General features: G+C 38.7%; 2 protein-coding genes and 2 pseudogenes across 2 annotated transcripts; 3 read left to right on the forward strand and 1 right to left on the reverse strand.

Moving 5' to 3' along the window:
* Window positions 1-421: 421 nt before the first annotated feature.
* On the forward strand, window positions 422-1,099 carry LOC146514732 (GTPase IMAP family member 9-like; annotated as a pseudogene).
* Window positions 1,100-9,917: 8,818 nt separating this feature from the next.
* Window positions 9,918-11,084, forward strand: LOC146514733 (GTPase IMAP family member 7-like). The gene has a single exon (XM_085167763.1). It carries the CDS (start codon window positions 10,244-10,246, stop codon window positions 10,829-10,831), a length of 588 nt encoding a protein of 195 aa, XP_085023889.1. The 5' UTR covers window positions 9,918-10,243; the 3' UTR covers window positions 10,832-11,084.
* Window positions 11,045-23,647, reverse strand: LOC146514734 (uncharacterized). Its single transcript, XM_085167758.1, has 5 exons — window positions 23,560-23,647; window positions 14,270-14,810; window positions 14,142-14,179; window positions 13,462-13,557; window positions 11,045-12,769 (listed from the first exon to the last, which is right to left on the reverse strand). The coding sequence occupies exons 1-5, from the start codon at window positions 23,579-23,581 to the stop codon at window positions 12,099-12,101; spliced, it is 1,368 nt and encodes a 455-aa protein (XP_085023884.1). The 5' UTR covers window positions 23,582-23,647; the 3' UTR covers window positions 11,045-12,098.
* Window positions 23,648-23,810: 163 nt separating this feature from the next.
* Window positions 23,811-24,997, forward strand: LOC146514735 (GTPase IMAP family member 7-like; annotated as a pseudogene).
* The last annotated feature ends 913 nt before the right edge of the window (window positions 24,998-25,910 follow it).

Consider the following 25,910-nt stretch of genomic DNA (forward strand, 5'->3'; position numbering starts at 1 on the left):
TATGTATGTGTAATGAGAGTGTGAGTAATGTGAATGTCTAAGTTGCGGGATAAAATTGAGGCAGAGGCAGCCAGAAGGGGACAGAGGGGGGGGTTACCTCCTCTGCACCCTGGTGACACACCCCTACTCCAAGGCCCTGCATGTGTGGGTGGTTGTGGTGGAGCGGGAAGAGGGAGGCAGCTGGAGATGGGGAGGGAAGGAAGGGAGGGGCAAGTGACCCCTCCCTGGGGCAAGTGACCCCTCCCTGGGGCCAGCTCCCCCGCTGACCCCAGTAGGCACCCCCATACTCCGCGACCCGCCAGGGAAGGGGGGCCCAGGCCCATCCGAACCGGGGCCCAGTGCAGCGGCGCCGCCCGGCCCCACAGAGCCTGTGGGGCCGGGAGCCACATTAGAGCCACATTAGATTTAACCTCAATTTAAATCTAATGTGAGCTCAGAGTCACAAACCTGTGAGTTTGAAAATGTTCCAAATTGTTTAAGAAAGATCACTGTGGTCGACACACCCGGTCTTCTGGACACGTCTAAAACTGCAGACAGTATAAAAAAAGAAATCGCAAAATGTATTCAGATTACTACTCCGGGCCCTCATGTCTTCCTGCTGGTCCTACAGATTGGTAGGTTTACCAAAGAAAAGCAAAACTGTGTGGATGCCCTGGAAAAACTGTTTGGACCAAAGGCCTCAAACTACATGATTGTCGTGTTTACTGATGTTGACAAACTGACTACACAGGGCATAACAATAGAAAATTATCTTTAAAAGGGCCATGAGAAGGTTAGACAGTTGCTGAACAGATGTGGTAACAGGTATCATGTGTTAGACAACAGTAACATCAAGAACAGAGCTCAAGTTGTTGAGCTGATCAAAAAAAATGATGAGATGGCAGCATCAAATAAAGAAACTTACTACACTGATGAAATGTTTGAGGAGGCAGCAAGAATTCTGGAGCTGAACAAGAAAAAAGAAACAGAACAACAGCTGACTAACAATGTACCCTTCATGTCTAATGTCAGGGAAAAAGTTCTTTTGTTTCAGAAGATCTTGGTAAGGGATTCAATTCAATTCAATTCAATTCAATTCAATTCAATTTTATTTATATAGCGCCAAATCACAACAAATGTCGCCTCAAGGCGCTTCATAGATACAGAGAAAAGCCCAACAATCATATGACCCCCTATGAGCAAGCACTTTGGCGACAGTGGGAAGGAAAAACTCCCTTTTAACAGGAAGAAACCTCCGGCAGAACCAGGCTCAGGGAGGGGCGGCCATCTGCTGCGACCGGTTGGGGTGAGAGAAGGAAGACAGGATAAAGACATGCTGTGGAAGAGAGACAGAGATTAATAACAGATACGATTCAATACAGAGAGGTCTGTTAATACATAGTGAGTGAGAAAGGTGACTGGAAAGGAAAAACTCAATGCATCATGGGAATCCCCCGGCAGCCTACATCTATTGCAGCATAACTAAGGGAGGATTCAGGGTCACCTGGTCCAGCCCTAACTATATGCTTTAGCAAAAAGGGAGGTTTTAAGCCTAATCTTAAAAGTAGAGATAGTGTCTGTCTCCTGAATCCAAACTGGAAGCTGGTTCCACAGAAGAGGGGCCTGAAAACTGAAGGCTCTCCCTCCCATTCTACTTTTAAATACTCTAGGAACAACAAGTAGGCCTGCAGAGCGAGAGCGAAGTGCTCTAATAGGGTGATATGGTACTACAAGGTCATTAAGATAAGATGGGGCCTGATTATTTAAGACCTTGTATGTGAGGAGCAGGATTTTGAATTCAATTCTGGATTTAACAGGAAGCCAATGAAGGGAAGCCAAAACAGGAGAAATATGCTCTCTCTTTCTAGTCCCTGTCAGTACTCTTGCTGCAGCATTTTGGATTAACTGAAGGCTTTTCAGTGAGTTTTTTGGACATCCTGATAATAATGAATTGCAGTAGTCTAGCCTGGAAGTAATAAATGCATGAACTAGTTTTTCAGCGTCACTCTGAGACAGGATATTTCTAATTTTAGAGATGTTGCGCAAATGGAAGAACGCAGTCTTACATATTTGTTTAATATGTGCGTTGAAGGACATATCCTGGTCAAAAATGACTCCAAGGTTCCTCACAGTGTTACTGGAGGCCAAGGTAATGCCATCCAGAGTAAGAATCTGGTTAGATACCATATTTCTAAGCTTTTCAGCGCCGAGTACAATGACCTCAGTTTTATCTGAGTTAAGAAGCAGAAAGTTAGTGGCCATCCAAGTCTTTATGTCTTTAAGACATTCCTGCAGTTTAACTAATTGGTGTGTGTTATCTGGCTTCATGGACAGATAGAGCTGGGTGTCATCTGCATAGCAGTGAAAATGTATGCTATGTCTTCTAATGATGCTGCCTAGGGGAAGCATGTATAATGTAAACAGAATTGGTCCTAGCACCGAACCCTGTGGAACTCCATAATTAACCTCAGTGTGTGAAGAGGACTCTCCATTTACATGCACAAATTGGAGTCTATTAGATAGATATGATACAAACCACTGCAGTGCAATACCTGTAATACCTACAGCATGTTCTAATCGCTCTAATAGAATATTATGGTCAACAGTATCGAATGCTGCACTAAGGTCAAGAAGGACAAGCACAGAGATGAGTCCACTGTCAGAGGCCATAAGAAGATCATTTGTAACCTTCAATAAAGCTGTTTCTGTGCTGTGATGAACTCTGAAACCTGACTGAAACTCTTCAAATAAACCATTCCTCTGCAGATGATCTGTTAGCTGTTTGACAACTACTCTTTCAAGGATTTTTGATATGAAAGGAAGGTTGGAGATTGGCCTATAATTAGCTAAGACTGCTGGGTCTAGAGATGGCTTTTTGAGTAAAGGTTTAACTGCAGCCACCTTGAAGGCCTGTGGTACATAGCCGATTATTAGAGATAGGTTGATCATATATAAGATCGAAGAATTAATCAATGGCAGGACTTCTTTGAGCAGTTTTGTAGGAATGGGGTCTAAAAGACACGTTGATGGTTTGGAGGAAGTAATTATTGAAGTTAACTCAGAAAGATCGATTGGAAAAAAAGAGTCTAACTTAACATCAATGGAACTAAGAGTAGCTGTAGATAATATTACATCTGTGGGATGATTATTGGTAATTTTTTCTCTAATGATAAAAATTTTATTTGTGAAGAAGTTCATGAAGTCATCACTAGTTAACGTTAAAGGGATGGTTGGCTCAAAAGAGCTCTGACTTTTTGTCAGCCTGGCTACAGTGCTGAAGAGAAACCTGGGGTTGTTCTTATTTTCTTCAATCAGTGATGAGTAGTAAGCTGTTCTGGCTTTGCGGAGGGCTTTCTTATAAAGCAACAAACTATTTCTCCAGGCTAAATGATGATCCTCTAAATTTGTGACACGCCATTTCCTCTCCAGATTACGAGTCATCTGCTTTAGGGTACGTGTTTGAGAATTATACCACGGGGTCAGGTACTTCTGATTAGAGACCTTAGTTTTCACTGGAGCTACAGTATCCAGAGTCGTACGTAGTGAGGAGGTGAAATTATTAACAAGATAATCGACCTCTGTTGGGGTAGCGTTCAGATAGCTGCTCTGCTCTGTGTTGGTACAGGGCATTGACGATGATAACAGTGGCTGGATTATATTCTTAAACTTAGTTACAGCGCTTTCAGAAAGACATCTACTTTGATAAAGTCCACTCTCCACTGCTGCGTAATCAATTATTGTAAATGTAAATGTTATCAAGAAATGATCAGACAGGAGAGGGTTTTCAGGAAACACTGTTAAATGTTCAGTTTCTATGCCATATGTTAAAACAAGATCTAGAGTGTGATTAAAGTGGTGGGTGGGTTCTTTTACATTTTGAGAGAAACCAATTGAGTCTAACAACAGATTAAATGCCATGTTGAGGCTGTTATTTTTAGCATCAACATGGATGTTAAAATCACCCACAATAATTATTTTATCTGAGCTCAGAACTAAATTAGATATAAAGTCTGAGAAATCAGACAGAAACTCTGTGTAAGGCCCAGGTGGACGATAGATGATAACAAGTAAGACTGGTTTCTGAGTTTCACAGCTGGGGTGGACAATGTTAAGCATCAGGCTTTCAAATGAATTAAAAGTCTGTCTTGGTCTTTCATTAATTAATAGACTGGTGTGAAAAATTGCTGCCACACCGCCCCCTCGACCTGTGCTTCGAGATTTCTGGTAGTTAGAATGACTCGGGGGTGTTGATTCATTTAAACTAACATAATCATCCTGCTGCAACCAGGTTTCTGTAAGGCAGAGTAAATCAATTTGTTGATCAATTATTAAGTCATGTACTAACAGAGACTTGGAGGAGAGAGACCTAATATTTAATAATCCACATTTCACTGTTTTACTCTTTGGTTCAGATGTGGATACTGTATTGTTCTTTCTTTGTGATTGTTTAAGTTGTTTGTTGCTGGTTTTTAGTTTGTTTTTTGTCTTTTTGGAAGCAGACACAGTCTCTATGGAGATGGGTTTTTGGGGGGGTAGCAGGAGGAGAGAAGCTGCAGAGAGGCGTGTAAGACTGCAACTCTGCTTCCTGGTCCCAACTCTGGATAGTCATATTTTGAGGGGTTTAATAAATTTGTCGATATTTCTAGAAATGAGAGCTGCTCCATCCAAAGTGGGATGGATGCCATCTCTCCTAACAAGACCAGGTTTCCTCCAGAAGGTTTGCCAATTATCTATGAAGCCCACATCGTTTCTGGGACACCACTCAGACAGCCAGCAATTTAAGGAGAACATGCGGCTAAACATGTCACTCCTGGTCTGATTGGGGAGGGGACCAGAGAAAACTACAGAGTCCGACATTGTTTTGGCAAAGTTACACACCGATTCAATATTGATTTTAGTGACCTCCGATTGGCGTAACCGGGTGTCATTACTGCCGACGTGAATTATGATTTTATTGAATTTACGTTTACCCTTAGCCAGCAGTTTTAAATTTCCTTCAATGTCGCCTGCTCTGGCCCCTGGAAGACAATTGACTATGGTTGCCGGTGTCTCTAGCTTCACATGTCTGAGAACAGAATCACCAATTACCAGAGTTTGACCCCCGGCGGGTGTGTCACCGAGTGGGGAAAAACGGTTAGACACATGAAACTGAGTAGGGCCACACTGACCCTACCTACACTCAAACATGGAACTTTAAATAATCCTCACTTATTTAGTTTTTTGTAATTACATTGGGTCATCACAAGAATTAAATAAGACATTAATTATTATTTTCAATATTGTGGTTGTATTTTGAGGAGCTATATGTATGTACATTAATATTTAAGCTTATGTAATAATCCTTTATGTAAATGAATGTTATAAGGCAAATAAGGAAAATTCCTGATCACTATTATTTTATGTGCACATGAAACCCAACTTTGATTGAATAAAAAGCTTTAGAGAAAAACGTTTGATCTTTGGATCTTCATTTTCCAAACCACAATGAAAGTGAACACACACACACACGGTTTAGGCATAATGAATTAACTGAATTAAGATTACACTATCATCACATGTATGAATCGTGTTACATTAACCCTATGCTGGGTAAAATGTTGCTACAGATGTTTAAGGTTTAAGTCCTTCTGAAATCTAGATTTTGCTTAATATATACTAATTCATCATATTCTATGAAATCATCTGTAGAAGCTGTCCTGTGAGGACCATGTTGCTCTAAAAAAACAGCTTTTAATAATCTCGGAAAAACAAGCCTACATCTGGATTTTAAAAAGTAGATTTAAATACATAAATAATCATTTTAAAACTCCAAAGGGGATTTTTAACGTTTGAGCAGAGTATGGCATGGCTAAATTTCAACGTGGTGTGTTGGCGAACGGCTGTTTAGTAATTTCATACATTCATCCAGCTACAGTAAAAGATTTTTCATACATGCTAAGCTGAAAGTGCTGGTGGAGCCATGTCACAGCCATGTCACTGTTGAGCAAGGCTTTCTTTGCCAACACACTAAAGGTTTCTTATGTCACTCATGTTGTTCAAGTTGTTAGCAAGAGAAAACCTATCTGTTAAGATGATAAATCAGTGAAGTTTGTCTACATGCTAATTCTCTGTTTCCACACAATATGCAGAGGGTAACTGATGGTAACTGATCCCAAAGCAGAGAAGGATACTCAGTAGCAGCCTGTGTAGTTCCCCATTAAAAATCAGAGGTTTATCCACAATGGACATAATTTTTTTTAAGAAGCTGTTGACCTCTCACCTTATTGACCCAGGACACTGAGACACCAATAAAATTGAGACCCGCTTCAGATTCCAATAGGATCCGAACGCAGTTAAGCCTGCTTCCAGAGGCAGTAGGCAACTGTAGCCACAAAATGGCAGTAACTTGAGGAACACTGCTTGAGAAGATTTGCTTTCATTTTGGCTTTAATTAATGTCTACTTTTTCCATTTCACTTGCTTGCACATTCCTGAATAAATCCAAGCAAGTGAGTTATTTAAATAAAATCATCCAATGATATCATATCTACCACTACTCTACATAACCCCCACCCCCGAAAGTAAACAAACAAATAAAAAAGCTACAACAACAATGACTTGAAAGCAAACAATGTAACCCAGGCAGTATGATGTGAATATTTCATCCGGTAAAAAAGAGTTTAGATTGTGTTTTTGCTGATGCTTGACTTAAGCTCCAGTATCTGTAATGGTGCTCAATGTCCAAGTATATTTACTAAAGTTTAGATTTCTTTGCATGCTATTATTGATAAATTAATGCCAGTTTATCCACAGAAAAAACACAATATTTATTAATTTTAAAAAATAATGAAAAAGAAAATGTACCAAATAAAAATCTACTCCTCACATTAAACAAACCACAGTCAGCCTCATCGAATTCAAAAGTTCACTCCAGACAAATAACTTTGATAGAATCATATCAGTCACAACATCAAAGAGACCACATAAAACACAGTTTTTGTTCTTTTTTTATATATAGTTTTTATTCTTTCTAGTGGAAGGCTTGATAGCATTTGTTTTATAAGGTGTGACACTTCTTTTTCCTTTCCTGTTGTTCTGTTAATTGTGGCTTAAAAAACAAACTCATTTGTTTTTGTTGTCATTTTGTAGGATCTAATGAAGTTTCTTTCTTCTGATATCACTCTAACCTTTCCTTCTTTCATATTGCCAAACATTGTTCCTGTAGCCTGTGCACATTTAATTAATGCTCTTCTGGTGTATTTTTGCTTTAAAGAATGAACATTGCAGGAATGAGCTCTGCAGATCAGATCGTTTCCTAGACATAGGCTAATCTTAGTCCCAGGGTAAAAGACAACTTGAATGGAGTTCTTCATTTGAAGATTTATTTTTATTTTTATTTTTAGATTTGCACTAGGCTTAATGTGTGAGTCTATGAGTCAGAAGAACTACAGGTTGGGCCATTTATATGGATACACCGTAATAAAATGGGAATGGTTGGTGATGTTAAAGTCCTGTTTGTGTCACATGGCCCTCTTCCTATTGAAAAAACAAAACAAGTCCACAAACAGGACTTATATCACCAACCATTCCCATTTTATTACGGTGTATCCATATAAATGGCCCACCCTATACTTTGAATCCTCTCCTGTGATAGCATTCCCCAAATCTTTGTTCCATTATTTTACCTTATGATGAAAAGTCTCACATGATAATTTTTTATATGATTCCTCTTTTCTTAAACAGTCCTTTGTCATTATTTCAGTATGTGGTGGTCTTATTGTAAAGGTGTAGATTTATTTTGCTTTTTTCCTGTTATTCAAAATCGTGTTTTCATGTTTTCATCAAATTGTGTTTTCTGTCAGTTCCAAATGTTTTTTTGGAAAAAGGTGATTTTAAATGACTTTTATAAAAAGCTTTTTAAAGGATCAGGACAGAAAAAATCTGAATAAATGAGAAGCTTGTTTAAATGGTCCAAATATTTAGTTCTGACAATGTAGACATATAGTTGCATGATTATATATGTACGCTTTTATTTTTATGTGGTGTTTTTTTACTTGGAGAAGAGCCATTGTGAAATATCCTGTTGTACTGTTCTTGCATTTTCTAGAAGTACATGATATTCATTTTGTATATTTAGTACATGAATCATGCAGAAGAATCAGTTCTCCTTTGCAACTTGTCACACACATCTGTTGTTTTATGGGCAATAATCTGTGAGTCATGGTGTTCAGAGCATATGTTCTATTTGAAAACTAGGGTAAATAATGTGTTGGCTGCTAACTTCAAGTTCTTTGTTCAAGCATTCCAGTATGAGTACTAGCAAGAAGCATGTAGCTTTTCAGTCCAACAATTACAACTACCCTTTCATTCAACACCAGATCTTGACAAGCTGTACTTTCAATGTTATGCCTGTCAATGAGATTTGTTTATCTTGAAAAAAAACCCCCAAACATTGCATGACTTTTATTAGGTGGCACCACATGAAGAACAAAAGGACATGTTTTACAGCAGTCAAAAGGAAAATGATTGCACAAACTGCCACAGACTCAATAATAGAACCTGGAAATTCACTCCATACCATGCACCTCTTGACCTAGATAATTTTTTTTGACAGTGTCAAAAAATTATTTCAGTTTTTTTATTTGTGAAGCTGTGATATGAAGTGTATAATTAAAAAACAACAACAACAAAAAAGTTTAAAAAGTACCTTTCAAAAGTGATATCTGCTTTTTCCTACTTTAACCTGGTGAAGCTGTGTCTCTTTCAAAATGAGAAGTATAATTTTGGTAGCAGTCCATTGTTTGGCAACTGGCACTAAAGTAAATGACAGCAAAATATATTTTGGTTTGGTTACAGGACTCTCAGGTAAGAGCCTTTCAGCAAGGAAACTCACTGCAGCAGCTACTTATATTATTTTTACGAATGTCAAACTCAAGATGATGTATATATTTACAATGATATGATGAAAAATGTCCAGTATTATAAAGACAGCTCCAAACAATTTCCCACACTCGATTCCAACTCAAGTTTAGCATTTGATCACCAGGGTGGTCTGAGAGCTCAACATCCTCTATAAAAAGGGCTTTGAGGCAACTGAAGTTTCCACAGAGTCCAAACTCTGCAGAAATAGAGGCAGTGCATTCCACAGTCTGAGTGCAACAGTTTGGAAGAATTGGTCTGCTCAAGTTCTGAAACCTCAAAAAATGGTATGCTTAATGGTGACTCTCCCCTATCACTTCTTCAATCAATTCTTCCTTCTTTAATTTCCACCATTTAATCCTCGCCTCTGTCTTGACTCACTTCCTTTTCTTGATTGTCAAAGTCATCCTACGATGCTGCCCTGCGACATTCTGTCTTGGTTGTCTTACAGTCTCTTTCAGATTGCACCTTCTGCATAAGATAGTCTACCTTTGTGCACATTCATCCATTCTTTTAAGTTACCCTGTGTTCCTCCCTCTTCTTGAGTATGGGTTCACCACAGCCATTTCAATCTTTTTTTGCAAAAAGAATATATAATTCTGCATTTCTCTTGTCAACACACCTTATACTTTGTGGCAGGCTGTTAAGATTATTATTGAAAACCTGATGGTGGTACTAAAAGAATTAAATCACAGGAAATCTACATAGCATTCTATTGTTGACACTTGATGGAAAAGTGTTCATAACACAGCCACTACTGTTGATTCTCTGCACACCATAATGTTGCAGATTTTATGAAAATTTTGAGAAGATTTGCCAGAAATTGGCTAAATGGTGGTGCTAAAGGAAAGGTCAAAAATCAACAAAAGTTAAAAATGAAAATTAGATTCACTGTGGAACTGTGTCATTTGAGTGTGATATTAAACCACATAGGCAGAATGCGCAACATTCTCCAGTCTTTATATCTATAGTAAAGACTAGAGATTTGTAAATGCAGTGGAACAATGCAAGTAAGAGTTACTTACATGGCGATTTTGAAAAATTATTCTTAAGCTGTGAAATTTAACAGATGCACTCCTGGTGATATAGGCTGAGGTCCACCCAATAGGCGGAGTGCAGGGAGCTGCACCACATTAAAACAGTGAAGAGCTGAGTTTATGTTCATTTGCCAATTAGTCAAGAACAAAAATGAGTAACAGTGCTGCAATCCCTGATGGCAAAGTTGGCTCATTTATATAGACTTCTTCTTTATACTACAGTCAGTGTTTATTAGCTGCCTCTTTTTTAATTTCTATTGCAGTTGAAAATATGTTCATTCAAACAGTAATTATAACACTGTGTCTTTCTTTCTTTCTGCAGGTCCTCCAATGAGGATTCTGATGATTGGGAAAACTGGTGTTGGGAAGAGTGCTACTGGCAACACCATCCTGGGTAAAACATATTTTAAGTCTAGTGTTAGCTTGGAGTCAGCAACAAAGACCTGTGAGTTTGGAAATGTTCCAGACTGTGAAAGAAGGATTACTGTGGTCTATACACCTGGCTTTCTAGACAGATCTAAAACGGCAGACAGTATAAAAAAAGAAATCGCAAAATGTATTCAGATTACTACTCCTGGCCCTCATGTCTTCTTGCTGGTCCTGCAGATCGGTAGGTTTACCAAAGAAGAACAAAATTGTGTGGACACCCTGGAAAAACTGTTTGCACCAAAGGTCTCAAACTACAGGATTGTGCTGTTCACTCATGTTGACAAACTGACTAAGAAGGGCATAACAATAGAGCATTATTTCAAATCTAGCCACACCATGATTGGAAAATTAGTTAACAAATGTGGTAACAGCTATCATGTGTTTGACAACACTAACACCATGAACAGAGAACAGATTGCTGAGCTTGTCAATTCGTCAGCGCGGTTAGCGCCGTGCAGCTGCTCGCACAGGGTGAGCCTAACTCGCTAACGGAGATTTGCCGCGTTAATGCGGTTGTGGTGTTAATGACATTTTAGCAAGATTAACGCTGACAGCACTGGGGTAACCATCAAAGCATGAATAAAGTGCCATCAGTGAGAGGCTGCAATATTACCCACCCCCGAGAGCCAGAGACCACATGTCTGCATACCTGCTCCAATAGAAGGAAGAGCAACACCTGAGATGGACAGAACAAAGGGCATGAGCTGATATGTGAACTACCAGTAATAAAGATGTTGTAATAAACATTTATAGTTAATGCTAGTTAGAACAAGACTTTAAATAACTGACACAACATAATTGCTGGATTAAGTTGAGTTTATTATTATCATTATTTTCCATTTTGTTTTGAATAGATATCAAATAAACTGGATGTATAGAAATTGTTATATTTTACTCACCAACATTTTGTCTTATGCACGTTATGCTATACCAAAACTTATAAACTAGCTTTTTTCCTTTTTTTTTTCTGATATACAAAAAAAAAAGAAAAAACTGGAGATATTGCCCACCCACTTCCAACCTGTTTTGATCTCTCAATACTGAACATACTGAACAATAACTATCTATAAACTATACTGAAGTCTTTAATTATCTTTTTATCATATTTGATTATTCATACTTATTTCCCTAAGTTTAAAAGCAAATGTAAATATATTTAAAGGCAAATAAGTATAAGTAATAAGTAACCTTCTAAACTTGAAGATTGGAGTTACTATGACAGAACAGCTATCAAAATAAATACACACAATAATAAATTCATACTGCATCAAAGGATTACACTTGTACCTTCTCCACAAACTGATACATGGAGTTATCAACACATTCTCACTTCCAAAGCATAAAATTTTACACCAGGTGGCAAATCATCAGTATATTGCACTTTTGGCCACCCAACACGTCCTTATATTATGAGTTTGGAAACATGAGAACTGTTTTGAATGAATCTACGCATGTACATTTATTTTACGTAAATCGCTTTGGAAAACACTAACATGATTAAGATGGTGGTTAACGTTAGGGATAAGGTTATGGTTAGGGCTGTAGTACACAGCTGGAACGTGTGTTACCGTGGAAGCGTTATTCTATTCAATTTCATCCACAATTCGGTGCGTTGCATAGGAGCACGGAAGGTCACCTTTCCATGGAACACCTCGGGATGTGACAAATCGTTGGTATATTACGCATCATGAGTGAGAACAGGCTTGGAGTTGATCACTTTTTTGGGACATTCAGTGAACATCAACCAAAGTTAAAGCTAACACAAACAGCACTGTGGAGATGGGTCTTTCTCTGTCAAATTTGGAAACAACTGTTCAACTTTCTTGATGAGTTCCTTGACCTGTTTAGAGTCTTTGGAGGTGTTCTTGAATACATGGTAACGATTGCCACAAGCTTCCAATATTTCCTTGAGGTGACTTCGAGGAACAATGAACTCGTTCAGGTTACATTTAGTATTTTCCCCATGTGTAAACAGGACGATTGTTTTTTCCCTGATTCTCCAGCCAAGAAGTCTCTCCAGGTTCTCTAATATTCCTCTCTCTCCCTCTGTGAACCTGCCGAGCTGTATCACAAGTAACACCACACACTGCCCTGGCTGACAGTACAACTTACACTCATTCAGCTGTGCCTCTTGCATGGATTTGTTTTCATGACAGAAGTCCGGGGTGTCAACCAGTCTAATCTGTTTACCACTCCCAACCTTCATCATTCTGGTCTCACACTTGGTGGTTACTGGTGTTGAGCTTGGATAGGATTTAAATGGGGTTGAATCCTGCTGGCTATTCCCAATTGTCAGGGATGGAAGCATTGGCTGCAGGGAGTTCTCTGCAGCCAGGATTGTGTTTGCTGATGCGCTCTTTCCAGTCCCACCTTTTCCCAGCAGAACTATGTTAAACACAGCATCTAACGAACTGTGGGCACTGCCACCTGGAAGATGTAAAACAGGAATTGAGTTAATTTCTCAGTTCCCAACTGTTCCTCTATGTGGCATCAGGCATTATGTACACTTTGAAGGTAAGACATCTAATCATTGTTTTACCTTTGTTTCTTCAACTGGATGCATTTATTGGGTCATAACTTCTAAGGTATACTAATATTATCCTCAGGTGCAGAAAAGATTCTTTGTGAGTTGAAGGAGCATGGCGAATGGACACCTGAGGAAGCATGTGCAATGAATGCTGTTCATTTTTATACCCTTTCATAATATTTACACTGAGATGTTTGGAGAGTCTGGGATATGGGGTATGTAATAGATAATCTATTTTCATAATTACTTCTCTTCTGAAAACTGTTAAGATTACTATGAAAACACCTGGTTCTACGAAAAACATACAAAAAATAAATATATAAATAAATATATAAATGAATGAATTAAAATTTTTGCCTGACCTGTCTGGCAGTGTAGCAATCAGAATGGATCTACTTTGCCAAGTGAACCATGGCTTTTGCTATAATGGTCCACTAGATAGTCATATTTTATTAGGATTTTTTATTTGGAGTTATTACAGTAACAGTAGACAAGACCAGGAAATGGAAAAGGAACATAAGAAAGACAGCAAAGTTGGGGAGAAAGTTAACAGAAGGAGAGGGATTCTTATATGGAGTGGCATTAATACAACCAGGGAGTGGTGCTGGGGTCACGGTAGAGCTGTTCATCAACGTAGAGTCGGCCCATTGTGATGACAGGACGGGAGCACGTTTGGATGAACCTGCGTCTGAATGAACAAGAAACTGTTCTTGATGTTGTGATGACCTTCTGCCAAGATTAGTAGGAAAAAAGGGAAAACGAAGCAGTGGATGATAACTGATCAAATGTAAAACTCAGTGGACCAGATAGGGATGAAGCTGAAGAGGGCAGAATGAGCCAGGCTGAAGAGTGAAGAGAGAAAAAGCTGATATGATATGATAATATTTAAGGAGTATGATTTGGATAGCTAGCTACTGACACTGTGGATACAACATAGAATTAGTGTACCTGCAAGGCTTTTAACACACAAAGAGCCCTGATCGTCAATTCTCTCCCTGATACACAGGATATCTTTGTAGATCAAATAGCGAAAATGAAAATAGCTGATGGAGGAGACTAAACACTTGATGTCTACAGTGTAGCTTTGCCTGAAAAGGTTTGGCCAGCCAAACCCCAGAAATTTTACCTGAAATTAATAATAATTAAAAAAAAAACACCAACTATAATGGCATAATTATAGTGGTAACCATTTAGCATTTTCTAAGATTATTCTAATATTTAATAAATAAATAAATAAATAACAGAAAAATCTGCATTCTAATATATACTTACCTGTTCTCTGAAGGTCATTGTAAGAATGGAAGTCATTTCTGAAAAGATAACAGTAATCACTATGACTGTACACAAAAATATAAATACCAGCTTATCTCAAAATTAGAGTAGGGAAGTTTTTTTTTTACCTTTTGCGTTCCAACTCATGTTTCCTTCTTTGCACAATTTTGTGGCTGTAGTTTTTGTAGTCAAACTGAAATGACTGATGGTTTGAAGACCAGTTCATAAATACTGAAACCATTTTTTTCAGACTAACCGACTTGACATTGAACACTTCGTTTATATAACTGAGTAAATCATGGTTTTCTTGTTTTTCTAAGATGACAACTAAATTTTCTGTGACATTTTCTTCAAAGATATCTTTAAATGCAATGATTTGATTCCCCACTTTTTCTTTAGATGTGCTTTCTGACTCTATTGCCAGTATGAACAAATGAGGGCCAGGATATGAAAGTGCCATGAAGTCAATAATCTTCTGGTCTGGATTCATACATTCATCATCAAAGAATTTAGGAGCACTGATGATCCTGAATGAATTATCTTCTTTCAATTCACAGTGAGGTGAAGGCTTCCCAAAAGTACAGTGACCTTGGAGGATTGTACTTTCGATCTTGCTCATGAAATCAGGCTTTTCTCCAAACAAAGCGATAGTAAACTTGCCAGGATTTTCTGTGGAAGAAAAAGCAATAATAACTTTCAGAAACAATCTGCTTTATTTTATAATAATTTATAATATAAAATCATTCACATATCTGTGGCATTAAACATAACTAAAAACAAAAAAGCAGTTTCACATTACAAAAAGGTTGGGCAGCTGCTGTGCTAAGACTCTATTTTTGATTGCACTATTATTCTCCAACAGGCTGGCTGCTTTGCAGCATTTCTCTCTATCTCAGTGGTTCCCAAACTGTTTTTGCAAGGCCTCCCTTTGTTTTACAAGAAAAATGTTCGCGCCCCCCCACTGACCGCGCGTGCATGCACACGCACAAACACATCCTCCAACCAAACACAACCATATTTTGCTCCATTGCGGTTTATTTCACAGCTCAAACATTTAGTAAACAATTAAGCAAATACAAGTAATCTGCAATAAATTACAGGTAGTAATAAAATAAACTACTAACTCTTTTACTCTACGTCCGCACCTACACGGGTATTTTTGAAAACACAGCTGTTTCGTCCACACGTAAACGGTGTTTCGAATCACCGAGAACGGAGATTTTTAAAACTCCTTTTTTGCGTTTACGTGTGGACGAGGAATACAGAGTTCGTCACGCAACGTCAAAGGTATGTGCCTTTTTTCACGTCACGCTGTGCGCCACGTTATTATTTACATGAGATGAATTGCAGAATAGCAGATAGTCAGATTAACAGTATTTTGTCTCTATCTTCCAGAGATGGGTACCGGTATCTGGTATTCTGACATAAACGGTAGTAACCAGACCGAAAAGCTGCACACATTTCGGTGCTTTTTTTTTTTTCCTGAGATGTCATACACTTTGGACTCTAGCCAATCATTTTACGTTTCCGAGGATAGTAGGCGGGCCCAGGTATGTACGTTCTTTTAGAGCAGAGCTACAGATTAAAAATGCCCAAGGCAAAGCGGTCAAAAGTCTGGCTGTACTTCACAGCAAAAGATGCAAACTCAGCAGCCTGCAACAGTTGCTTTAAGCTGATACTGTACAAAGGAGGTAACTCCTCGAATCTTATGAAACACCTGGCGACACATAGCATTTTGTTAAAAGCCGAGAAATGCGCCGTATTTGATAGCTTGCTGCGAGACCTCACACCGTGCACATCTACTGCGGGTGTAGTGCCTGTTATCAGACCCGGAGTTAGCAACATCCCCCAAAAACCCGAAGAGTAGAGTCCTGGCCCCTAGCCCTGCCAGTGTAGCAGAAGTGATGATGGATGATGATGGCAGCAGCAGCAGCCGTTCTTCTCTGGGTGAGTAGCTTAATGTTGTTCGTGTGTAATTTACGTTGAGTAGGCGGACCACGTTATTACATTAATGCATGTAAGGTGAACTAGCAAACATCATCATAGCTACATGCGGCTGTCTTCTTGTTGATAGCAGATACTCCCTTCACCCTGGCCAAAAAGACTAAAATGACCAAAGAAAAAGTGGAAAACAGCTAAACATGAGAGGTTTTTGGACAAAGTTTGTGTTTTTTCCATTGATTAAGCACTGCTTCCAGCCAAGAGTGATGCCATAAATCCCCTATAGCTGCAGAAAAGTCTAACATTGTTATCTTTTTACAAAAAAAACAGCTGAACATGAGAGGTTTTTGGACAAAGTGTGTGTTCTCCATTCTTTAAGCACCAGTTCGAGCACCGTTTAAGCACCGGCACCGTTTCAAAAGTACCGGTTTGGTACTGGTATTGGATAAAACCTAAACGATACCCAACCCTGCTATCTTCAGGTTTTACACGTTTACATATACACACACAGTTACTGTCCCTCCATTTACAAAGGCAGAGGCATCACGGGATACTGTTTGTCCGTGATTTGAACAGGGGGAACAAATCGTGGCAGGATCAGCCTGATATTATTTGTATCCCGCTGTAACTTTACTGTATAAAGAGCTAACATCTCCAAAATGTCAGGAGTAGTTAGTCATTACAACAAGTGTTTGTGAACTAAAAATCAAGAATGTGGGATACTGTTTGTCCGTGATTTTGGAGAGCCCAGCGCGTGCTCCCGACGCAGGGAAAACCAATTCTGCAGGGGAGACCTACCTCGGCACTTGTGCAGGTGAAGCCAAAGCAGGGCTCGCAAAATCGCTAGCCCGACGTCCCAGGGCTAGCGATTTTTCCAGTCGGGCTACCAAAACCTATCTCTGCCCTGCCCGTCGGGCTATCGTAGGAAGGAAAAATATGTCAATGCTCTTGCATTCTTTCGGAAATGTAGCTGGGTAATTATGTCATTGGCATCGGTGAGCCACTGTCAATATGTGACATATTGAAATCGCGTTTGAATTTGCGCTTCAATCGCGCAAACTGTGTATAGAGAGTGACAGTACTGATTGGTGAGTGACGATAATTTGCGCACCAATTCCTCTGACATCGTCTTATCAATCGTTAGCTTACTATGCAAACATGACAAGTGAAATCTCCCGCAGCAAGCTTAAACATGTGAGAGGTTGATCGCGCAGAGAATTGCTGAGCGTTATGCGAGTGTCTGTGTAAAAGCAGCAGGATATATATTTTAGTTCTGCTGAGCCAAATAAGACAGGTCAGGGTGAAGAAGTGACCACAAAACGGAAAAGTTATGACAAATCAGACTATAAGGCAAAAAGAAAGTGCAGCTTTATGGTTTCATGGACAAAAGAATTTCTGTGGCTGCAATATGACGAGCTAAATAACCAGGGGTGCACATAAGTGGTCCGCAGGTGCGCATTCGCTGTCAAAATAAAAAAACGCGCACAAGATAAGAAGTTGCAACGCGTGTTTGCGTACATAAGATTTTCTGGAGGAGGACAGACATTTGTTTAGAACTCTTAAAGATGTCGAAGAAGCTCCTTTAAGCAATTACTTTGGTTTTCCTCCACCTCCAAAGAAATGTCAGAAGGAGTCCGAACCACAAAAGAAGCACGTATTCTCGGAAAAGTGGTTGCAGGAGGTGAGCTGGCTTCAAACAAATGATGAACGCACAGAGATGTGGTGCAGAATGTGCCGTGAAACTCTAGCGGACAAAAACAGTGCCTTTTTATATGGACGCAAACGCGCGTTGCAACTTCTTATCTGGTGCGCGTCTTTTATTTTGACAGCGAATGCGCACCTGCGGACCACTTATGTGCACCCGTGTAAATAACATAATGTTCTGCCGGGTGTGTTGTTGGTTTTCCCTCGATTTCTGAGTCGACAAGCACCTTTGTTACTGGGACCAGTCATTTTAAGAAAGGCCCCCATTAGAACCCATGTGAAATGCAAGAAATGCATTATTGCTCAGTCTGCAATATCTTTCCCAGAACAAACACCAATTGCAAATAACATACTAAAAATAAACCTGAAAATCAGTTTAAAACAGCGTACTATGTTGCAAAGAGTGAACTACCACTGGCAAAATTTAGCAGTCTTTGCAAACTTCAAAAAGCAAATGGCCTCGATCTTGGTTCCACTTGCCTCTTACCCGTGACTTCAGTGGAAATGTCAGATTCAGGATCTGACACAGACTGACTCATGTCCTAAACAGTTCTTACAAGTTCATAGAAATTTCTGTTCAATTAGAACCAAGTATTTGAGTTGATGATTGTAATTTTTATACAATGTTGTAATTTGTTTTTCAACAATTTTTTGATTAATATTTTGTTTCCTTTACAATATTATACTTTAATGTATAATATTGTAAAGGAAACAAAACAGGAAACAAAACATCAATCAAAAAATTGTTCTCTTTTTTTATTCGGGCTACTTAAGTTTATTTTGGGCTACCAAAAACTGAAGAGTCCCTGCCCGAAGGGCTACCAGGGATTTTGAAATTTTGCGAGCCCTGCAAAGGGAAGATATGCTTCATCATATTTTCTAGTCTTTGGCTTAGAATGAAGTTGGTTTGGATACATATTCAGCGATGCTTCATCTCCGGCTTTGCGTTTGTGTGGGCGCACCGTGCTAGCAGTGTCCAAGCGTTTTGTTTTGTTTTTATAAAGGAAACAACTGTTTTGTCCAAAGTATGCACTAAAGGCTTATTCCTGTACCAGGTGTGATAGTGTTGCTTGTGTTGCTTTACCTTGTAAGTCAGTCTTTGTATATGTGTGTGGCAACACAACATTGTGTTGTAACTATAGAGAAATTTCACTCCTGTCCATAACTGAAAAATACTCTCTGAATCACTGTGCAGTATTGTGACAAAATCTTTACTGCTCCAAGAAAACGAAATTTTTTAAAGATTTTCTACAGGCCTATTCAATAGCAGTGAGATTGACATTTCAAGGCAGAAACTGGCATGAAATGAGCATAAAGCATTACCTTCATACTGTTAGGATACCTGGGTTGTTGACCCAGAGTTTTGAGTTTATTATATTATTTATCATTTCTAGTCTTTGGTTTCTTTGTTAGAGTTCTGTCTTATGGTTCATGTCTCTGTGTTCTCTAGTTGCTCTGTCTCCCCTGTCAGCTGTATCCGCTTGTCAAGTCCTCTGTGTTATGTTTCCTGTTTTACTTTGAAAGTCCGTGTCTTATACAACACAATACAATACAATTTTATTTATATAGCACATTTAAAAACCACAGGTATGCCAAAGTGCTTCACAGAACGAGTTAGAGCAATAATAAAAACAAACACAAAATACAAATAAAATATACTAACAGGCGGGTGACATAACTAGCCAATAATACACCAGGCATAGTAGGCACAACCTGAAAGGCTGAAGGTCAAAACATTATAAATATTAATAAAGCGAAAAAGATAACTTACAGTACACCAAAAATGCGGGCTCTAGGAGGCGGGGAAAGCAAGGCTAAACAAATAAGTTTTTAATCAAGATTTAAAAGATTGAATTGAATCAGATGCCCGAATAGCTTATGTTAATGTGTCTGGTTTTGCTTCCTTTGTCTCATTAGGCCTGAGTTGCCCCAGCTGTGTTTCCCTCCTGTTACCCATTCCCTGATTGCTCCCTCTGTGTATTTAAGCCCTGTGTTTCCCTGTGTCCATGTTGCGATCTACCCTTATCCACCGTTTACCATGCTGTAACGCCTGCCTGTATTTATTGTTTGTATTTTGGAAGTTTGTTACTTTGAGTTCAGCATTAAAGCTGGTTTTTTGAGGGGGTTTTTTGTTTTATTTTTTTTGAGTTCACGTCTGTTTCCAGAGTCTGCACTTTGGGTCCTTTTCCTGCCTGAACACAGCCCTCACATAACACATACTGTTCATAGGCTTAATGGCAGTTATTCTTCACTAAACATATAAAATTTTATAGGTCCCCAAACTCATAAGTCTCAAACTCACTTAAGACAACATCCACATTGTGGTAAATTTTAAATCACAAATTTATCTAACAAGAATGTTAAAACTCATGCAGACAGGGAAAACACGAAATATTAAAGGAAAAAGAAAAGGTATTTTAAAAGTTGTGAAAATCCTTTTAACAAATTTTCATGCCAAATTCACTGAAAATAGCCTTTATGATATTACAGAGTGTGCACACACTGAGTGAAAGACTTAAAATAACACCAGCTAAATTGTATAATTTTCAGAGGCAGTAACTTTTAGCTGCAATGCCACGAGTGACCACAAGAACACATAACAAACTGAGATTACATTAGCTGATATTTTATATTTTGTTGGCTTTGATTGTTAGGAAGCATGGGTTGTCTTGTTACTGCTCTCTATCACATAAATTACAAATTAAATATAACATGATTTCAAACTATGTAATTGTCGCTAATGAGCAGCTCTAATTCAACTACATTTTACTTTGTGGATTCTTTTAAGGACAATATTCAGCTGCCTACTGAGATTAGAGCAGGGGTGTCCAAACTTTTTTCACTGAGGGCCATATACATAAAAATATAGGAGGGGCTGGGCCACTTACTAGAAATTAGGTGTATAACCTTAACTTTAGTGTATTAAAGTTAGAAAAATCACTTACAAGTGGTTGAATATATTATATTGTTGAATATAATTAAAGACAAAACTGCCTTCATCACAGCTTTCCATAAATGGATCTTTATTGTTTTATTCAGAAAAAGCTTTGGTAGCTCATTCTCACAACAGCAGCCTCAGATTTCTTCTTAGACAGAAGATTTACAGCACAGAGAAAAAACAATAAAGGGGAAAATGGGACGGGCACATTTCAAGTTTGTTATTTAAGTTATTGGGTTTAGCAACACACCTATTAACGTTCGTTTGAAACCGTTATCAACATTAACAGACTGAACTGGACTTAATAACAGGAGTGCATATAATTTTAGTAAATTATTCTGGTGAGTATCAGCTGCGCTGGGTATGTAAATCGGGACATCCAGCCGCGGTGCTGATCGCCACTCGTGCCAAAAATCCAGACAAATGTCACTTGATCAAGGAGCAAATCTGCATCAGATGAGATCAGCTGACTTTGCGTGTACGTGGGCAGTGCACAGCGGTGTGTACTCTGTGTGTTAACAAGAAAAGCGCATATAAGAAAGTGGTGTGCAAAAGCAGGGTAGTGACAGAATTGATGCGCATTATTGATATTTGAAGCATGTGTACCTGCACATTAACACACGGGTACTGTGGAATATATTTTTTACTCACCTAAAGTGCTCGTCCACTCCTCGCAAAAAAATAGCAGCTGTGCGGTGTCTGTGGCATCAGTGCTCTCATCGCATGCGATGGAGTAAAAATCAAAAGCACAGCTTTATCAGACAGTTGCAGTTTAATGTTGGCTGACAAGTCTTCAACAACTGGATTTCTGGACATGCTGACGTTGTTGACGGGCGCATTATTTCAGTGACTTTAACGAGGCCGTGTTTTATGAGGTCTCCATCTGAAAAAGGCTTGCCATGTCTTGCGATGAGTTGGGCGACCTCATAGCTGGCTATTGTAGCCTTTTCCTGGACCTTTTGACCACGAAAAAATTACTGTTGCTGACCCCGCAGGAGACCTACCCTTTGCTTTAATTTCTGCTCTCGCTCAGCACCAGTGTAGGATGCATAGGCCTGATGTTTGGTTTCATAATGACGTCGTACATTATACTCTTTCATAACTGCCATAATTTCAGTGCAGATCAAACAGACACACTTCCCCTTGAATTCGTTGAAGAAATATTCACTCTCCCACCATGTCTGAAATTTTCTGCATTCACTTTCTACCTTTCGCTTCTTTGGTTCTGCCATGTTTAGTAACTAACTTGGGCTAAATTTCTTCTGTGATTGTCCTTTTTGGTGGAGCAACTGCCTCGATCGACAGTAGCTCCCCCTGGTGTTAAAACTAAGAAGTGCAATACACTCAAGCAAAAGTTGAAGTGCGGGCCATATTGACCCTGTGCACGAGAAAATGCTAACTTCCTGGTTTGAGACCGGATGTGGGGTTGTACATTTCCGGTAGCTTTACTTTGCGGTCAATCGCTACTGCGAAGATATACTCCAAAATTGATGTCCAAAACTCGAAAACGGAACGATCGCGTTAAGTTACAAAGAGGAGAAGGTGGGAACACTCACCACTGTTGTGTCATAAAAATCTAATGATCAATTTTGACGTTTAAAGAGTTTAGATCGATCAGTTGTTTACATCACTAAACACAAGCAGAACTGCAGCAGAAGACACATCGTCCACATTCAGAAGCACATCTCTGTATAGTGACTGGTCTTATGATTTAAACAGGCAAATGTTCAGCATTCAAACTACAGGTGAACAATAGTCAAACCAGATGTTTTCCCCGTTATGTCGATATCAGCTAGTCAAGTACACAGCATGTTAACAAACCGTGAAAAAAAGCCACACAAAAAATTAATGATTGCTGGTAACGGTTTCTATACATTAGTATTTACGAAGGGTATGTTGTGACTTACCTTCAAAATTACAGCGGTCCCTCGCTATAACGCGGTTCACCTTTCACCTCGCTGTTTCGCAGATTTTTTTTAGTGCAAGTTTGCATGCTTTTTTACGTCCTGCGTCCTGATCGCTGCAGACGATCTCCTCCGTCTCTCCTGTACAGTACAGAATCGCTGCATCTATCGCTAGCAGTGTGACTCTGAAGTGCAGTGCTGTATGTCCACGATGTACACGAAACGTTTTGCACCGTCAAAAAATAAAATTGGCTACCACCTATCACTGGTTATTTTTAGAACATAACACCCGCGATAAACGAGGGACAGCTGAGAAATATAACATTTGAATCCTTTTCTCTTTTCCCCTGAGGCGCAGGAAAAAATATTGACAAGTCGATGAACATCATTTACAGATATATTGGGTAAATGCCCGAGACATCTATAGAAATGTAAATCGCCGCTTTATTTATTTATTTATTTATTTATTTGCTTAACTTGTTTTGGACCGTAAACAGGGCGCGAATAGGACACCGGAAACAAAGCTCCCCACAGGAGTTTCCGCATAGTCAATTCGATTCTATTTATAAAATTACTTGCGGGCCAATTAAAAATGGATCGCGGGCCGCAGTTGGCCTGCGGGCCGGAGTTTGGACACCCCTGGATTAGAGGATTGACATACAGATTCACCGAAAACAAACACTGCTGGTCTAAAAAATTTTTATAAATGAATAAATTAAAAAGACAGATGATATACTGCAAAATATGGAGTCCTGATCACGAAGTTGATAAAATTGTTCATATTATTAATTTCAGATTTTCTTAGAAATTTTAAGAAGAGTTTCAGTTGTTCATGTTGAATATATTAAACAATCTGCTGTCTTTACAGATATATTGAAGCTGTAGAAGATTTAGAAGTTTTGATGGAATAAAGTATGACAGATTTACTTACCCTGAGTCTTTGAAAAATTCATCTTGTCAGCTGCTTAATAATGAACAGTGTGCAGATTTCACCAGAATCTGAATCAGCTTTGAAATGTGTCAGATGCACTCCTGGTATTATAGGCTGAGAGGTTAGCTCCACCCAGTGGGCGGAGTGCAGGAGCTGCTTTAGATTAAAACAGTGGAGAGCTGGGTTTCTGTTCATTAGCTAACAAGATAAGAATAGAGATGGGCAACGGTGCCGCAATCCCTGATGGTAAAGTTATCTCATGTTTAAACTTATTCTTAATACTGCAGTAAGTGTGTATTAGGTGGAACTTGTTTCAGAGTAAAAGAGTAAAAAGTAAAAACAATAGTCTTTCTTTCTTTCCATAGGTCCTCCAAGGAGGATTGTGATGATCGGTAAAACTGGTGTTGGGAAGAGTGCTGTTGGTAACACCATCCTGGGCAAAATGTATTTTAAATCTAATGTGAGCTCAGAGTCAGTGACGCAAACCTGTGAGTTTGAAAATGTTCCAAACTGTTTGAGAAAGATCACTGTGGTTGACACACCCGGCCTTCTGGATACGTCTAAAACTGCAGACATCATGAAGAAGGAAATCGCAAAATGTATTCAGATTACTACTCCGGGCCCTCATGTCTTCCTGCTGGTCCTACAGATTGGTAGGTTTACCAAAGAAGAGCAGAACTGTGTGGATGCCTTGGAAAAACTGTTTGGACCAAAGGCCTCAAACTACATGATTGTCGTGTTCACTCATGGTAACAAACTGACTACACAGGGCATAACAATAGAACATTATCTGAAAGAGGGCCATAAGAAGGTTAAACAGTTGCTGAACAGATGTGGTAACAGGTATCATGTGTTAGACAACAGTAACATCAAGAACAGAGCTCAAGTTGTCAATCTGATCAAAAAAATTGATGAGATGGTGGCATCAAATAAAGAAACTTACTACACTGATGAAATGTTTGAGGAGGCAGCAAGAATTCTGGAGCTGAAACAGAACAACAGCTGACTAACAATGTACCCTTCATGTCTAATGTCAGGGAAAAAGTTCTTTTGTTTCAGAAGATCTTGGCAAGGGATGAAGCCTAGTAGGGCCACATTGATTAAATCTCGGACTCAAACATGGGACATTACTCTAATTAGTCCTCAGTTCATTTTTTTTATTACCCTGGCTCAATTGGTTGTCATTTGAAGAAAAATTAAATGTTAAGTTATAAAATCCTTTCTGACATGAATGGTTTAGAATTGTATTCAACTGGAAGATTTTCATGTTAATATTTTCCAACTTGTACAGACATTGCTCTTTACATTAGTTGTTTATGTTTATACACTACTCATTCATTTTCATCAATAAATAAGAAATTTCCTGGCCACTATTGTTTTGTTTTTTTATATATATATATATACATAAGATCAATCTTTCATTTAATAAAATGCTTTATACAGGAAACGTTTGATTTTCTTAATCTTATTCTTCAATAACTCTTGAGTTGTTTGAATTAAAACAACATTATACTCATCTCAGAAACAAGCCTCCATCTTGATTTTAGAAAGTAGGTAAAAATATATTTCTTAAAAAATCCAAACATGAATTTTAAAATTTGAGCAGTGTGTAAAAGGGCTAGTGTACTGCATTGGCAAATCTGAAAGTGCTGGTGCAGCTGGCACTTGTTCAACATTATGGTTGAAGAAGGTTTTCCTCGGTAATGTGCTAAAGTTTCTTATATCGCTGTTGGCCAAGAGAAAATCTATGTATAAAGATAAATCACAAAAGCTTGTTTACATCCTAATGCTCTGTTTCCCTTCAACATTGAGCATCAGCAGCTTGTCTACCACACTAGTCTTTGGTTTCCCCTAAAAATGTTTTATCCACAATGCAAAAACAAATACAAAAGCTGCTGATCTCTCAGCTTTTCCATTGACCCAGGATACAGACATGCCCGTGAAACTGAGACCCACTATAGATTCCAGTTGGTTCTGAGCAATGTTCCCTCTAATTTTTTATGTGTCTGAGCGAACACACAAACTCCCTGAGCGGTCACTTGGACCACTGTGAGCAACATTAGATGTGTGCACTGTGGTCACAGCAGCATCGAATCCATCCAAGTTACATGGTTTATTAAAATAATCAAATTACAGCATTTACATTTATGTCGGACTACTTTTAATTAACTACTTTAGCCCACTTACAATGAAAATTAAAAAAAAAAATCTAGTCATTGACCTGTGTAGTATGTTAACACTATTGGAAATAAAAATAACTTGAACTCCAATTTTGAAAACACAACTTTATTTATTTTATTTTATTTTATTTTTTGCTCTGACTTGTATTATGAGTATGAGTCTGTGGTCTG

The sequence above is a fragment of the Neolamprologus multifasciatus genome, chromosome 7 (assembly GCF_963576455.1).
Source record: "Neolamprologus multifasciatus chromosome 7, fNeoMul1.2, whole genome shotgun sequence".
Classification (NCBI taxonomy): domain Eukaryota; kingdom Metazoa; phylum Chordata; class Actinopteri; order Cichliformes; family Cichlidae; genus Neolamprologus; species Neolamprologus multifasciatus.